Source organism: Tiliqua scincoides, chromosome 2 (genome assembly GCF_035046505.1).
Source record: "Tiliqua scincoides isolate rTilSci1 chromosome 2, rTilSci1.hap2, whole genome shotgun sequence".
Lineage (NCBI taxonomy): Eukaryota > Metazoa > Chordata > Lepidosauria > Squamata > Scincidae > Tiliqua > Tiliqua scincoides.
Window position 1 is genome coordinate 204096343 of NC_089822.1, and position 13130 is coordinate 204109472.

A 13130-nucleotide genomic window follows, 5' to 3' on the forward strand; every position below is an offset into this window, starting at 1 on the left:
ACTCTGGGCAGGACACAAAGATGACACACATACAATACCATGGCAGCCCCCTCACCCCTTTGAATTGGCCTACTTCCCCAGTTCATTAGGTGCCCTTCATGTGGCCCATCTCAGGCTACAAGTTGAAAACAAATGCCCAAGGAATTAGAACCAGCTTCTGGCCTGGCCTGGCCTGGCCTGGCCTGGCCTGCAGCAGCCCCTGGCTCAGTATGAGTGTGGGGACCGAGTAATGGAACAGCACCCCTTGGCTCAGTGAGAAGCTAGGGACTAAATAATTGTACAGTACTAGCAGAGGTAGGGGGCAGGAAACGTATCAAAGCCAGCTCAGTCTCCCAAGGCGTTGATCCACCATACAAGGCTCCAGGCCCTGCCTAGTGGCTGCCTCCACTCTTCCCTCCACCTGTTGACCAGTCAATGATGATGAAGCTGAGGCTCATGATCATGAAGAGCACGCCAAGGCACGCAAACAGGGCTGCCTGCAGTGGGGATAAACAAGAGGGCAAAGAGTTTGTCAGTCACAGAAGAACTTCAGAGAAACAGCTTTTTGCCCATATCTTTGGCATGGTTCAGGTCTTTCTCATCACTTAGTAGAGTTGGCATGGCCTTGCGCAGCGCTTCCCAATCTTTGGCAATTATAGCATGTGGCTCCCGGAAATGACTGGCAATGATGTCATTGGCAGTTACTTCTGGGTTTGGAGATTACACGGGATGCTAGAAATGGCTGGTAAGAGCTCCGGGTGGGCAGGAAGGCCTTTCCAAGTGCACGAGAACTGAGCACAGGTGCTCTGCCCAAAGAGCCTCTTACCAGCCACTTCTAGTGTTCCATGTGGTCTTGCTGCCAGCCAGCCAGCCAGCCCACAAAATGCTTCACAACACTCCGATACAATGATCAGGAACACCTGGCCTAGTGGCAGCCCACAAGTCAGATCTCAAAGCAATTTTATGTGGCTCCTGATCTCTCTATTAATTTTAAATCAAGGTGTGATTTAAAAAAAATCACTCCTTTACAAGACGTAGTGTGTATTCACCATTCAGAGTGTGATACCGTAGTCTTCCATGTTTCATCTCTCAGTTTCATGTGTGATGGCCCATGCCCCATACCTGCGAAACCCATATTACTAGGTGGTGCTGATTGCACATAAAGCGCCTCACCACCTGTACAGGGGTTGATGTGTGCAGTATAATACTTTCCTGGCCCCTGGATCATAGTCTGGCCAGAGCAGCCCTTCAGTATTCAGAAGCTGGCCACTCCCTGTTTACAGCAAACAATCACAATCTTGTTTATCACCATGATAACTGCTATGGTCACAAGAATGCTCTGTCCTGAGACTGCAGATATGGGTTTCTTGTCAGTGAGGATGTCTTCTGGTCACATATACCATAGACAACTGGTATCTCTCCAAATGCAAGGCACCCTCGCAACTCCCAGCATAAAGATTGGTGAACACCTGTCATTTCCACTGGCACCACCTAGACAGTGGCCAGTGTCTCAGGATTTTCCTATCAGGATGTTAATCTCAAGTTGCTGAAAACCACTGGTGTTCCTGGTTGGGGGGGAGCTTTGCTTTTGCAGCTGTGAATGGCTCTGAAGACAAGGGGGAAGAGCAACTTTACACCAGCTTTTAGATGCCTTAAAAGTTTAGCGTCTGTCCATCCATCTGTCCCCCCAAGGAACGCCAGTGCTGAAAATTGTAGGTTGTGGAATTGTCCATAAGAAAAAAATTCCAAAAGTTACATTCTGGTAATACCTGATTATCTAAAAGAGGGGGAGCCTTATGGAGTGCTTGCATCAACATGTCACAGAGCCCAAAAGACAGTACATTTTACCCCTTTGGGTTCCCCACAATTGACCTGGATTCACATGCCAGCTGGTATGTGGCCAGCCTGGATACATACCAAGATTTTGGGAGGGGATTTCATGGGTTCTGTATCCTTGGGCATGATCCGGATGTAGAATATTGCTGGGAAGATGAATATCAGACAGGGAGCCGATGTAGCACCTAGGAGAAACAAGCATAAAATGCGCTTTGATGGCAGGCAGGAGCAGAGTCTCTGAGAGGAATTTTATCAGAGGGTACAGAGTTTCTTTTGGGCCCCTTCCCAAAGAGGGAGGGGATGAAACAGAGTGGGGGGTGGCAATGGGGTGAGCAGAATGGGGGCAAAATGGAGGTAAAGTGGCAACAGCCAGAATAGTCTTTGGAGCCCAGGTCTACCAATCTTCCAATGCAGAGCTCAGGTCTACCTGCCTGCCCAGTGTTGTCAGTTAGATAGAGTAATATGGAAAACCAAACACACTCCTAAGTCTCTCTGAAATCTTTCAAACATAGAAAATCATTGCAGAAGATTAGTATCATTGTATTTAAGCTCACACTAGAATGGAAAGTGTCATGTGAACACCAGAACGGACTTCTGCAGCAGCTGCAGTCCCACACTTGCGTCACTGAGCTCCTCTACACTCCTTCATGGGAAGCGAATCCACAAGTCAAAGAGCTACTGCAGCAGATCTGTTTCCTTCCAGATATGACACTGTTAAGGAATGTATGCATTCCTGGGCCTGGTGTGTATGGCTTGTGGCAGTAGTCACCGCCATGTGCCCACAGTAATGGCCGCAGCATCCCACATGGGCAGTGAGTTTGGGTGAGATTGGAAAATGGAAGATCCCAGGGAGTTTCTGGGCCCCCTCCTTTGGCTCCTGGACCCCCTTTCTGACCCTGGGCCAGGGTACACATAACCCCCTTCTCCTAGGCCCTGGGCCAGAGTGTCAAAATGGTAAAAAAAAATCCACCCTCCCTCATCAGCTTTTCCTGGGAAAAAGCAGAACAAGCTGTGCTGACAGGGCCCCTAGCCTTGCCTCATATCCCTGGCAGAGGCCACACAAGCTATTGATTTCCCCCCACTCGTACGAATCACGTTCGTCTAAAAATTAGCAGAGAAATAACCAGTGGTTGAGAGGCGGGGGAAAAAGGCCCTTTGGAACAGAAGGGCAAACAAAATGTTGCAGAGAGTGGCCTTGATCTTTACAAAACAGGGCCCCAGTGCCAACGTGGGACCACAAGTGAAACACCTGTTGGGATTCACTGCCTCAAGATCCCAGTGGCAAAAAGCAGGGTGGCTCAGACAGCAGGTTCAAAAAGTGAGCAGAAGAGGGCCACCCATAGGCCAGGGGACAGTGGGGAGAAATGCTTCTTTCCAAGGCAGCTTCCATCATCAGCCTAAGAGACTAATCAAGAAGAGCTTGAAAAATACTTAATTGCTCACTATTCAGTGTTAAATATGCCTCTGATGGATAATTGTGATGAAAAGAATTTTCTCCACTAAATATCACCACAGATGCATAACCACAACAGCCAGCTTGTCAAAATGCAAAATTCATTTTCTGTGAAGCAGGTAACTCTGCAACTGGTTTTCTATTATCATGGAGCAGACATCAGACTGCTTTTTCTATACTTCTGAGAGTTGGTCACAGTGAAAATGGGAGCTAATCTGAATGAGTTCTCTCCCCTGGTCCATGCTTTGGGATGTATGGACCGTTGGAGCAAGCCCATTCATCTAAGTCAGCCATTTTCAACCTTTTTCAGCTCATGGCACACTGTCAAGGCACTAAAATTGTCAAGGCACAGTCCCAGTTTTTTACTTACATTAAATTACTATATTACAATTAATTTTTAATTAATATAATTAATACAATTAAATCATTACATGACAAAGGGCACAATCCTAACCAGGTCTACTCAGAAGTAAGTCCTATTTTGTTCAACAGGGCTTACTCTCAGGAAAGTGTGGTTAGGATTGCAGCCTAAGTGCAAGAACTATCAGGATTGCAGCCAAAGACTGGGGGGGGGGGGAATGTGCCTGTGGGACTTACTTCTGAGTAAACATGCCTAGGATTGGGCTTTTGGTTGCACTCTTTTTTCTCAAATACACAAGCAGGCAATTGGCACTTCTCTCTCCTCCTCTCCCCCTCCCACAGGGACATTCCCCCCTATTCTCATAATTGCAGTTAGCATCTCTCCTACTGTCCCTCCCCTCACTCATCCCCACCTTCCATAGGTCCAGAATCACTTGCCTCACATTCTCTCCCCCCCCCCCCCCGCAATTGCCTGCTTCTGTATTTCAGAAAAAGTGTGACCAAAAGCCCAATCCTATGCATGTCTACTCAGAAGTAAGACCCATTGTAGTCAATGGAGCTTACTCCCAGAAAAGTGGGGCTAGAAGAGGAACTTGAGAGCCCAGCCCAGCCCAGCTCAGGCATGACTTGATACCCAATCCTAGGCATGTCTGCTCAGAAGTAAGCTCCATAATAGTCAATGGGGCTTACTCCCAGGTAAAGGAGGATCAGGTTGCAGCCTTCCTCTTGCTCACAGCAGGAGATGCAAAGCAGCCACAGCTGCTCCTTTTTCGCAGCTGCGGGGTGGGGGTCAAAGCAACCGCTAAGGCGTTTGGGCCTCTTCAACCTAGAAAAGAGACGCCTGAGGTGGGACATGATTGAGACATACAAAATTACGCATGGGAAGGATAAAGTGGATAGAGAGAGATGCTCTTTACATTCTCACATAACACCAGAACCAGGGGACATCCACTCAAATTGAGTGTTGGGAGGGTTAGGACAGACAAAAGAAAATATTTCTTTACTCAGCATGTGGTCGGTCTGTGGAACTCCTTGCCACAGGATGTGGTGATGGCATCTGGCCTGGATGCCTTTAAAAGGGGATTGGACAAGTTTCTGGAGGAAAAATCCATTACGTGTTACAAGCCATGATGTGTATGTGCAACCTCCTGATTTTAGGAATGGGTTATGTCAGAATGCCAGATGCAAGGGAGGGCACCAGAATGAGGTCTCTTGTTATCTGGTGTGCTCCCTGGGGCATTTGGTGGGCCGCTGTGAGATATAGGAAGCTGGACTAGATGGGCCTATGGCCTGATCCAGCGGGGCTGTTCTTATGTTCTCCTGCTGGCGGCTGCTGCCTGCCTCCTCTGGCCCCGCGGCACACCTGAAAACCGCTGATCTAAGCACTTCTATGCTGCTCTCCAAGGCCTAAACTGTGCAGTGAAAACATTATGGCCTCACATTTTGTAGGGTAATTTATGAATTACAATAATGGGCTGCTCCTCAGCAACATATTATCATAGTGCATGGGAAATTCATGCAAGGCTTGGTTTAGGAAACATAAAAGGGTTAGTGTCATGAACCACATTAAATCAGTTTTTAAAAATAAAAGCTACCAAATCATAGGAATGAGGAGGACAGAAACGGATGTGTTCAGGATACAGTTTTGCCTGAAGTTTCTAAATAATTAAATTTTTTATATCACTTTGTGTGTAAGCTTTGGGTTCACACACTTGCAGAGGTTAACCAACGTGAACTTGGGCTGGCAAATATCTGAAAAGGATCAAGTGGCACATGAAATCTAGGGAGGGTTATCTGTGATTCCTCTAGGACCAGTGGAGAAACTGAGAGAAGAATGTGGAAGATGAAATGGAGAGAGGGTGCTGGGATCAGAAAAAAAAAAAGATTCTCTGCCTGCCGGATGCAAAAACTCACCAATCAAACCAAAGATGCCCAGGATGGAGGGGGCAAAAATGACAAGCAAGTTAATAGACGTCAGCAGCACAACAGCAATGATAATATGCCGAATCCAGCTGAAGTCCTTGCCTTGAAACAACATCTGCTGAATAGCGCGACGCACCTGGAGGACAGAGGGAGGTACTGTCAGACTCTGTGATTCCAAAACAGTCCACTGCTCTTAAAACTTACACACTCAAATGCTGCCTTGACATCATCTTCCCCACCATCACAGGGGCCCCACTTTGTTCCAGTTTCCTTGCCCCACTGGATAGCTACGGTCTTCAGGTCTAATGTTCTGATTTTGGAGTTCACTGCCCATTTCTGGCCTCCTTCGGGTGAGCTCTGCCTGTTTTAGTCCATATGCCAGTCGACAGTGTACTTCCTGACCCACCACAGACACACACTCCAGAGCCCTGATTTAAATGGAAACCAGATAAGTATTTTTATACCAGCAGAACCACCTATTGATTCACTTTGCTATGTAAACTGCATTTTGTTGAAAAGTGGCACATAAATATTCTTAAAAGTATTCTTAACAACAGTCAATGGCAACAACAACACTCTCTCCTGCCTGCACTCACAGCCAGGATTACCTAGTTTTGGAGTAAACCCACAGTGATATGCACCATGTTATCATTTGCCATTTATTATCTACTTCAGTTACCAATGAGCGACAAGGATGGCATGCTCTCTAGTAAGTAGAGATTTCAAACCAATTTCTATCATGCAATACAGAAGATCCACACATCCTTTAATTAATCTTTCCATCAGCTGGCTGAGAGAGGAACTCACCGGAAAGAGAACAATGGGCACTGTCAGTGTGACAGCAGTCAGCACAGCCACCCGCACGCACAAGATCAGAACATCAAATGGGTCCACTCTGCTGTAGGTGTGAAGCAGCTCCGATTCCACCTGGCCTGTCAAGGATGACCAAGAACACTACATCACTACTGGTCAGGTCCCATGCTTAGCAAGGAGCTTCATTCGATCTCAGGTTCTTGTTTAAGGTACAACATAATTGCTTCTTAGAAAGAAAGGCTATGAAGATGCTAGCTATTTGTGAACCTAACTAAAACATTAAAACAACAAGACAAAGCAAGGATATGGCTGCATCTAACCATGCTCAGGTATCATTGGACAAACAGTCAGAAAGGAAGATACAATTCCATGTGTTTGTAACAGGAAGAGTCAGAGTCTTTGTCAGCCCCATAAGAACATAAGAAGAGCCCCGCTGGATCAGGCCATATGCCCATCTAGTCCAGCTTCCTGTATCTCACAGTGGCCCACCAAATGCCCCAGGGAGCACACAAGACAACAAGAGACCTGAATCCTGGTGCCATCCCTTGCATCTGGCATTCTGACATAGCCCATTTCTGAAATGGCCCAGTGCCCACCTTTCTCCATCATTTGGTTTTAGTGGAAGAGACTTACCATAGAAAGTGAGGTAGCCAAAGAGGGCAGCCAGGAAGTACATGACGTACATGACAGTAATAGAGATGTTGGAGATGCACTGCATCTTCTTTTTGGATGGGCTAAAAGACACCCAGAAACATAATGAGAGGGGAAGACTCCCAGGCCATTTAAAGACACAAGCTTTTGCATGCTGGAGTCTATTTTCTACATGTTCCCTTAATGACAAAGAAGCACCTGGCTATACTAAAGAAAACCAAGATCTGAAAGCATTCCAATTTATCGTAAAAGATCACGTTTTTCAAGAACATAGAAGTTCTAATGATACGTCTGGCAACTCTCTACCAGCAAAGAGATGCCATCATCCACAGGTATGAGTTCTCCTGCACGCTGGAAATCAATATGCAGGCATTGGGACCACATCAGTGGAGTTGTACAAAGGACATGTGTTCTCCTTAACTAAAGCAGAACCAAAGAAGTCATTTGCTGACCTATCGAGGTGGCTTGGAGCCATCTCTGGTGCAGAGGGAAGCCATGCCAAATTTTCCCTGAGGTCCAAAGTGTGTGATATACCAAGAATGTATGAGAGTGTGTGATGTTTCAAAATTGGATCCTGCAAAATTTTAGCTTTTCAACATACCCCCTCCCCCGGGGCTTTAGCTTTCATGTTTCCTCTTTCCCTTCTGCATCTCTCTCTTCAGTGCCATGCAGTAGCAAAGGATCTTCAACAACTCACTCTTTCAGCTCAGTGTAGATGGGAAGAACCTCCGGGTGACACACGAAAGCGAATGCCATGATGGGAATGGTATAGGCCGTCTAGGGGAGGGAAAGAGACAAGGATGATAGGATGCTCAGGCAGGCTCCAATCCTCAAATCAATGCTCACAGTCCCTCAGCTACCCCAAAGTAAGGTGTTTAACACAGGAATAGTTGAGCTTTCAAGAAGCAACAATACATATTAAGAACGTAAGAAGAGCCCTGCTGGGTCAGGACCAGGGCCCATCTAGACCAACTTCCTGTATCTCACAGCAGCCCACCAGATGCCTCAGGGAGCATACAAGACTGCAAGATACTTTGATCTTGCTGCCACTCCCCTGCATCTCACATTCTATTTACTCCAACGAAGCCACCAGACTGCACTTGTGCCACTTTATTTAACACAGTGACCAATTTTTAATGCATGAAACCTACTAAACACACTTTCCCTCCCTTGCCAGTCTGGGATAGGTGAAAAAACTGCCATCCATGGCCAATTTGGATAACAGAAAAAAATTTCTACCTGGCACTCAAGATGAGCGACCAGCTAATCTCAGACTGTAATACTCATCATGTCTTGTAACCTGTGATAAAGTTTTCTTCCAAAAATCTGTCTAATCCCCTTATAAAGGCATCTAGGCCAGATGGCATCACCACATCCTGCAGCAAGGCATTCCACAGACTAATTATATTATTCATGAATATTAGCAGCTTTCATGGCCTGAAAAAGAGAGTTCTTAGTATCACTGGTAGGGTTGGGTTCCCTGGATAAATAGGCCTTGTGCCTTGGTGTGCTTTTAATGGCTACTCCTAGTGGTCATTCAGGTACCTACCCACTTTTTACTCATTGTCTTGCTCTTCCAGCTCTACATAAGTTCACTTGCTTTCAGGCCTCTCAGTTTCATATTTCATTACCAGCATTGCACTTAACCCAACTCTTAGTACACTGCACTCTCTTTGCCTCTCCACTCCCATCCTAATAAGTTCAATGGTTTCTATGTCATATGACTGTATTACATCACTGTGTAACTGCACAGTGCCTGAACTTAATCAAACTATGATTAATAGTTCAGCTTAATAGTTGTGATACAACATTTGCACATATTTATTTATTTGTTATTCCCACTGACTGAATTATGAATCCAAGGTACTGACCTGAGAGTTGAGTGTGAACAAGCTTGATGTGCAGATGTCTTCATCAGCTGCCTGGACAACCGAGTGGTCATTCTGATAGCTGCTGGTGCTGACTAGGGTGAAGTTCATATTGCCTGTGGAGTTGACCCGATCAGGAAGTGGGCAGGGAATATGGAACTTTTTGTAGATTACCTGAGATACGAATGTGAAACCATCAGTGCCATTCTCTTAGAGCTTCTGAACTATGATGGTACCAAGACATCAAACCTTGGATCTCCACATGGCTATTCTTTAACCAACCTGGCTATATTTTTCCCTAGATTGGTCTCACCATCAGAAAATCTGGCTGAAATTCTGAAAGTAGATCTAGGTACATTAAATTCGACAGGGCTTATGTCTGCATTGGACTGTGCTATAAATGAAATTAAGTGTCCACACTATCAAAGAAAAGAATGGATAAAGACAAACACATTCTCCAAGTTTATGATTTTTAACCACTCACAAAATTTGATGCATGAGCCTTAATACAAAGGTAATCTCGATTAACAGCCTAGTCCGTCCTAAGAGACGTAGCCCTAAGAAATCCGCACTCAGAATATGCTTCATTAGTGCAATAACACAGCAAGCTGCATTTCAAGCTGAGTGATGATATCATGACCAAGGAGCAACTGACAGATGCAAGACAGTACGAACTTGCAAAGCAATTGCACGGCATTAAACTAGGTAAAAGTTGGGTGTGGGAATGGAGGGGACTCTTATAGCATCCAAAAGGCATTGCATAGCTAGCTATGTCAGTACAATTCTATGGGCCTGATGTGTGGTTGCAACCTTTCATAGTGAGAGCCACAAAGCCAGGAAGAATAGCAGGGTGGTTTTGCACATATGAAGCTAACTTATGTGGAGTCAGACCATGTCCAGAATTCTCCACTCTGACTACCAATGGCTCTCCAGGACATCCCCCAGGTGGGGGATCTTCCCAGTCCAATCTGGTAACAGGAGAGATTGAAGCTGGGACCTCCTGTGTGCAAAGCATGTGCTCTACCTACCACTGTGCTGTGGACCATACCCTTTACTTACCCTTGTGGGAATCACACTATAGCTATATTCATCAAGATATCACAGCTACACATATTTATAGGACTGCAGTGTTAGAAAAAGCAAGGTTTTCCATTTGATTCCCTCAGAGCATGTCCTCAGGAGGAGCCACAGTAAAGGATGTAATTTGCTTTGCTATGAATATATCTAATCAAGTCATTTTCAAATGGCAGTCTGTGTGAAAAAGCCATTTTTTAAAATTTATAAACGTGCCCTGCCTCAGGGACTGGTAAGCAGCTGGAGGTCGTGTAAAAGGTCATTGTAAACACAATTTCCACCTCAGCTTGCACCCCATTCCTAGTGAAAAGTGGGTGCTTGGGAGGGTGCACTGGAGTAGAAAGCAGGACTACTTTTGCTGAGGTCTCCTTCTCGGCTTTCAGCCTTCTCCAGTCATCACCCCTCACACTGGCACGAGGCTTCTTCACCCAGAAATAGATCAGTGTGGCTGACAAGGGAGCAAGAATGCTATGACGTGTCTCCCTGGCTGCTGCTGGAATGGCTGGGGGCAGCCAGCTTGCTATTCACTGTGACAGCCCAGCAACTATGGCAAAAGCTGGGGCCACCCAAGCTTAGAGTGGAGACACAGAACTCTGCTCTTCGAGGAGCAGGAGACACAGGACTCTGCTCCTCAGCCAACCTATCAGTGTGTTCCAGAAGAGACTTTTCAAGACCAGACTCCAGGACTGGCTGTTCCAGGCTGACTGTTTGAAGTACGGATCAGGCTCTGTCCTAGTAGAGACAGGAGTGTCTAGCTCCATGGTTTTGCCCCAAGCACCATATGCAGAAGCTTTGCTCCCCTGGAAGCTAAGTGCAAACTCCTGCTGGCAAGAATCTTCTTTTTCTAATGAGCGTTTCCTTTTGGAAACCAGGGGAGAAGAAAAGATCCAACACTAAATCCTAAACGTTTTCAAACCAAGTTAGTATTTCTGTAAGCATTTCTCCTCGCAGAGAAGATAGATTTTCAGGTGCTTCTCTACGCAACTCATTTCAAGGAGAAGCAATTCACAGCAACCCCAACTTTGTTGTAAAGTTATGCAGCATGGTGTAGCAGTTACAGTATCAGACTAAGACCTGGGTTCAATTCCCCACTCAGTCATGAAGCTCACCTTGGGTCAATCATTCTCTCTCAGCTGAACCTACCCCACAGAGTTATTGGAAAGATAAAAGGGGAGGAGGCAAGCCATGTACACTGCTTTCTGCTTCTTGGAAGAAAAGTTAGATACAAGTGTAGATGTAACAGGCATTGTGTGAAACTTAGGCATTCTATAGCATGTCTGGCAAAGTATGAAAGAAGTTTATTCCATTCTGACCTTGCATACTTTGCACCTAAGGATTGTACAGAATGCCAAGACATTCTATAGAATGCCCATCTTTTTTTTGGCAAAGTATAATATAATAGACAATAGGGTAGACACTTTATTAATGAACTGAAACCTAAAATTTTATTAACAAACTGGCATTAACGAACTGGTATCTGAAACTTAAATAAAAATATTCTGATGAATATCGCATCATTTTAAGTCTATCATTTTAGAGTATTAGATGGGTTGGTGCAAGTACCCTGTGCTGGACCAGGAGTGTTGTGAATGTTCACACCTCCTTGTTAGTTTCTGGATGGGGAGGGCAGATTGAGAGGCAGATCTGGACTGAGAAAGGGGTGGGATTGGCCGAGGCACCTTAGACTGCATCCTAACCCCCACTCCCAGTCCAACTGGCCTTTCATGGCCAATTCCTCAGCCCCTTAGGGGTGGCTGGCATGTGACATGGGGAAAAAACCCCTTACCCCACGTTGCATCCAACTGGCACCTAACTTGTGCTGGACACAGCGTGGGCCATTCAGCCTGCCTATTCTAACGTAAGTTAGAATTGGGGTGCCCATTTGACACTTTGTCTTACACATGTACTTCTCAAATCCTTGTCAGGTTCCCATACATTCTAATCAATCCTTAAGTGTGTAAGGTCAGAACAAAATAAACTTTTCCATACTTTGCCAGAAAAGGGCAGGCATTCTATACAGTACCTAGGCCAGTGATTTTCAACCTTTTTCATCTCACGGCACACTGACAAGGCACTAAAATGCTCAAGGCACACCACCAGGTTTTTGACAATTGACAAGGCACACCATGCTGCCAGTGGGGGCTCACATCTCCCATTGGCCCTATTAATAAATGACCTTCCCCCAAATTCCTGTGGCACACCTGTGGACCACTCGCGGCACACCAGTGTGCCATGGCACAGTGGTTGAAAATGGCTGACCTAGGCATTTTATACAATCCCTAGGGAAAGTATGTAAGGTCAAAATGAAATATGCTTTTTCTTACTTCACCAGGCATTCTACAGAATGCCAACGTTCACACAATGCCTGTAACATAGATAATTTATAAACAACAAAATAAATATTACAAAGGGAACTTCTGTAACACATGTTATTTGCCATTCTGCAACTCACCGAAATAAGGAAGAAGACCATGCAGCTGAGGGAAAACCCACTCGCATAGCCAAGATAACCTGAGAAGAGAGAAAATATAAGTTGCAGGAGTGGGGTGAAGTACATCTAAGGCATTCAATGCACTCCAATTTTGGAGATAGCCCAGAGATGTAGCACAAGGAGGAGTAGGTACTGCCACAGAATAAAGTTAGATTTCTTAGGGCACAAGCCTAACCAGGTCTACTCAGAAGTAAGTCCTATTTTGTTCAATGGGGCTTACTCTCAGGAAAGTGTGGTTAGGATTGCAGCCTAAGTGCAAGCACTATCAGGTCTCTCTCAGCTGTGTTGCCTACAAGGAACACTAGGCTTTGGGAAGGTTTGAGATACAGACTCTTGAAAGCAGAGAAGAATTTTTGCTCTCAAAGAAGTACTATGACTGGATTTTACCCTGAACCACTTACCCTTTATGAACTATTTACCCTTTATGAACTATTTGCCCTTTATGAACCAAAGTCAAGGTTCTGCAATCCCAAACAAAGTCTCCCCAGCACTCCCACCGGCCCATCCTGATCAAAAATCTTAAGGCTTCAGTGAGTTTAAGAGGGACACCTCCACTCTGGTGAAGAAATAGATGATCAAGTCTGTTTTTGGATAAAACCAGGCAATACTAATCCCCCCCCCCCCATACACATACAGCATGAAAGCTTGTTCCCTGGGGTGTGATCTCAGGCTACTGGGATGT

At 45.5% G+C, this 13130-nt stretch overlaps 1 protein-coding gene across 1 annotated transcript in view; it reads right to left on the reverse strand.

Annotated features, from left to right (window-relative positions):
- Positions 1 to 329: 329 nt before the first annotated feature.
- SLC38A3 (solute carrier family 38 member 3) overlaps positions 330 to 13130 on the reverse strand; it is a 31450-nt gene continuing 18649 nt past the window's right edge. Inside the window, exons 8-15 of the mRNA XM_066614035.1 lie at positions 12410 to 12468; positions 8887 to 9057; positions 7713 to 7792; positions 6998 to 7098; positions 6359 to 6483; positions 5543 to 5687; positions 1897 to 2000; positions 330 to 476 (exon numbers count right to left, since the gene is read on the reverse strand). Coding sequence (XP_066470132.1) covers positions 372 to 476; positions 1897 to 2000; positions 5543 to 5687; positions 6359 to 6483; positions 6998 to 7098; positions 7713 to 7792; positions 8887 to 9057; positions 12410 to 12468 — 890 coding nt within the window. The 3' untranslated portion in view covers positions 330 to 371. The remainder of the gene's footprint in view (positions 477 to 1896; positions 2001 to 5542; positions 5688 to 6358; positions 6484 to 6997; positions 7099 to 7712; positions 7793 to 8886; positions 9058 to 12409; positions 12469 to 13130) is intronic.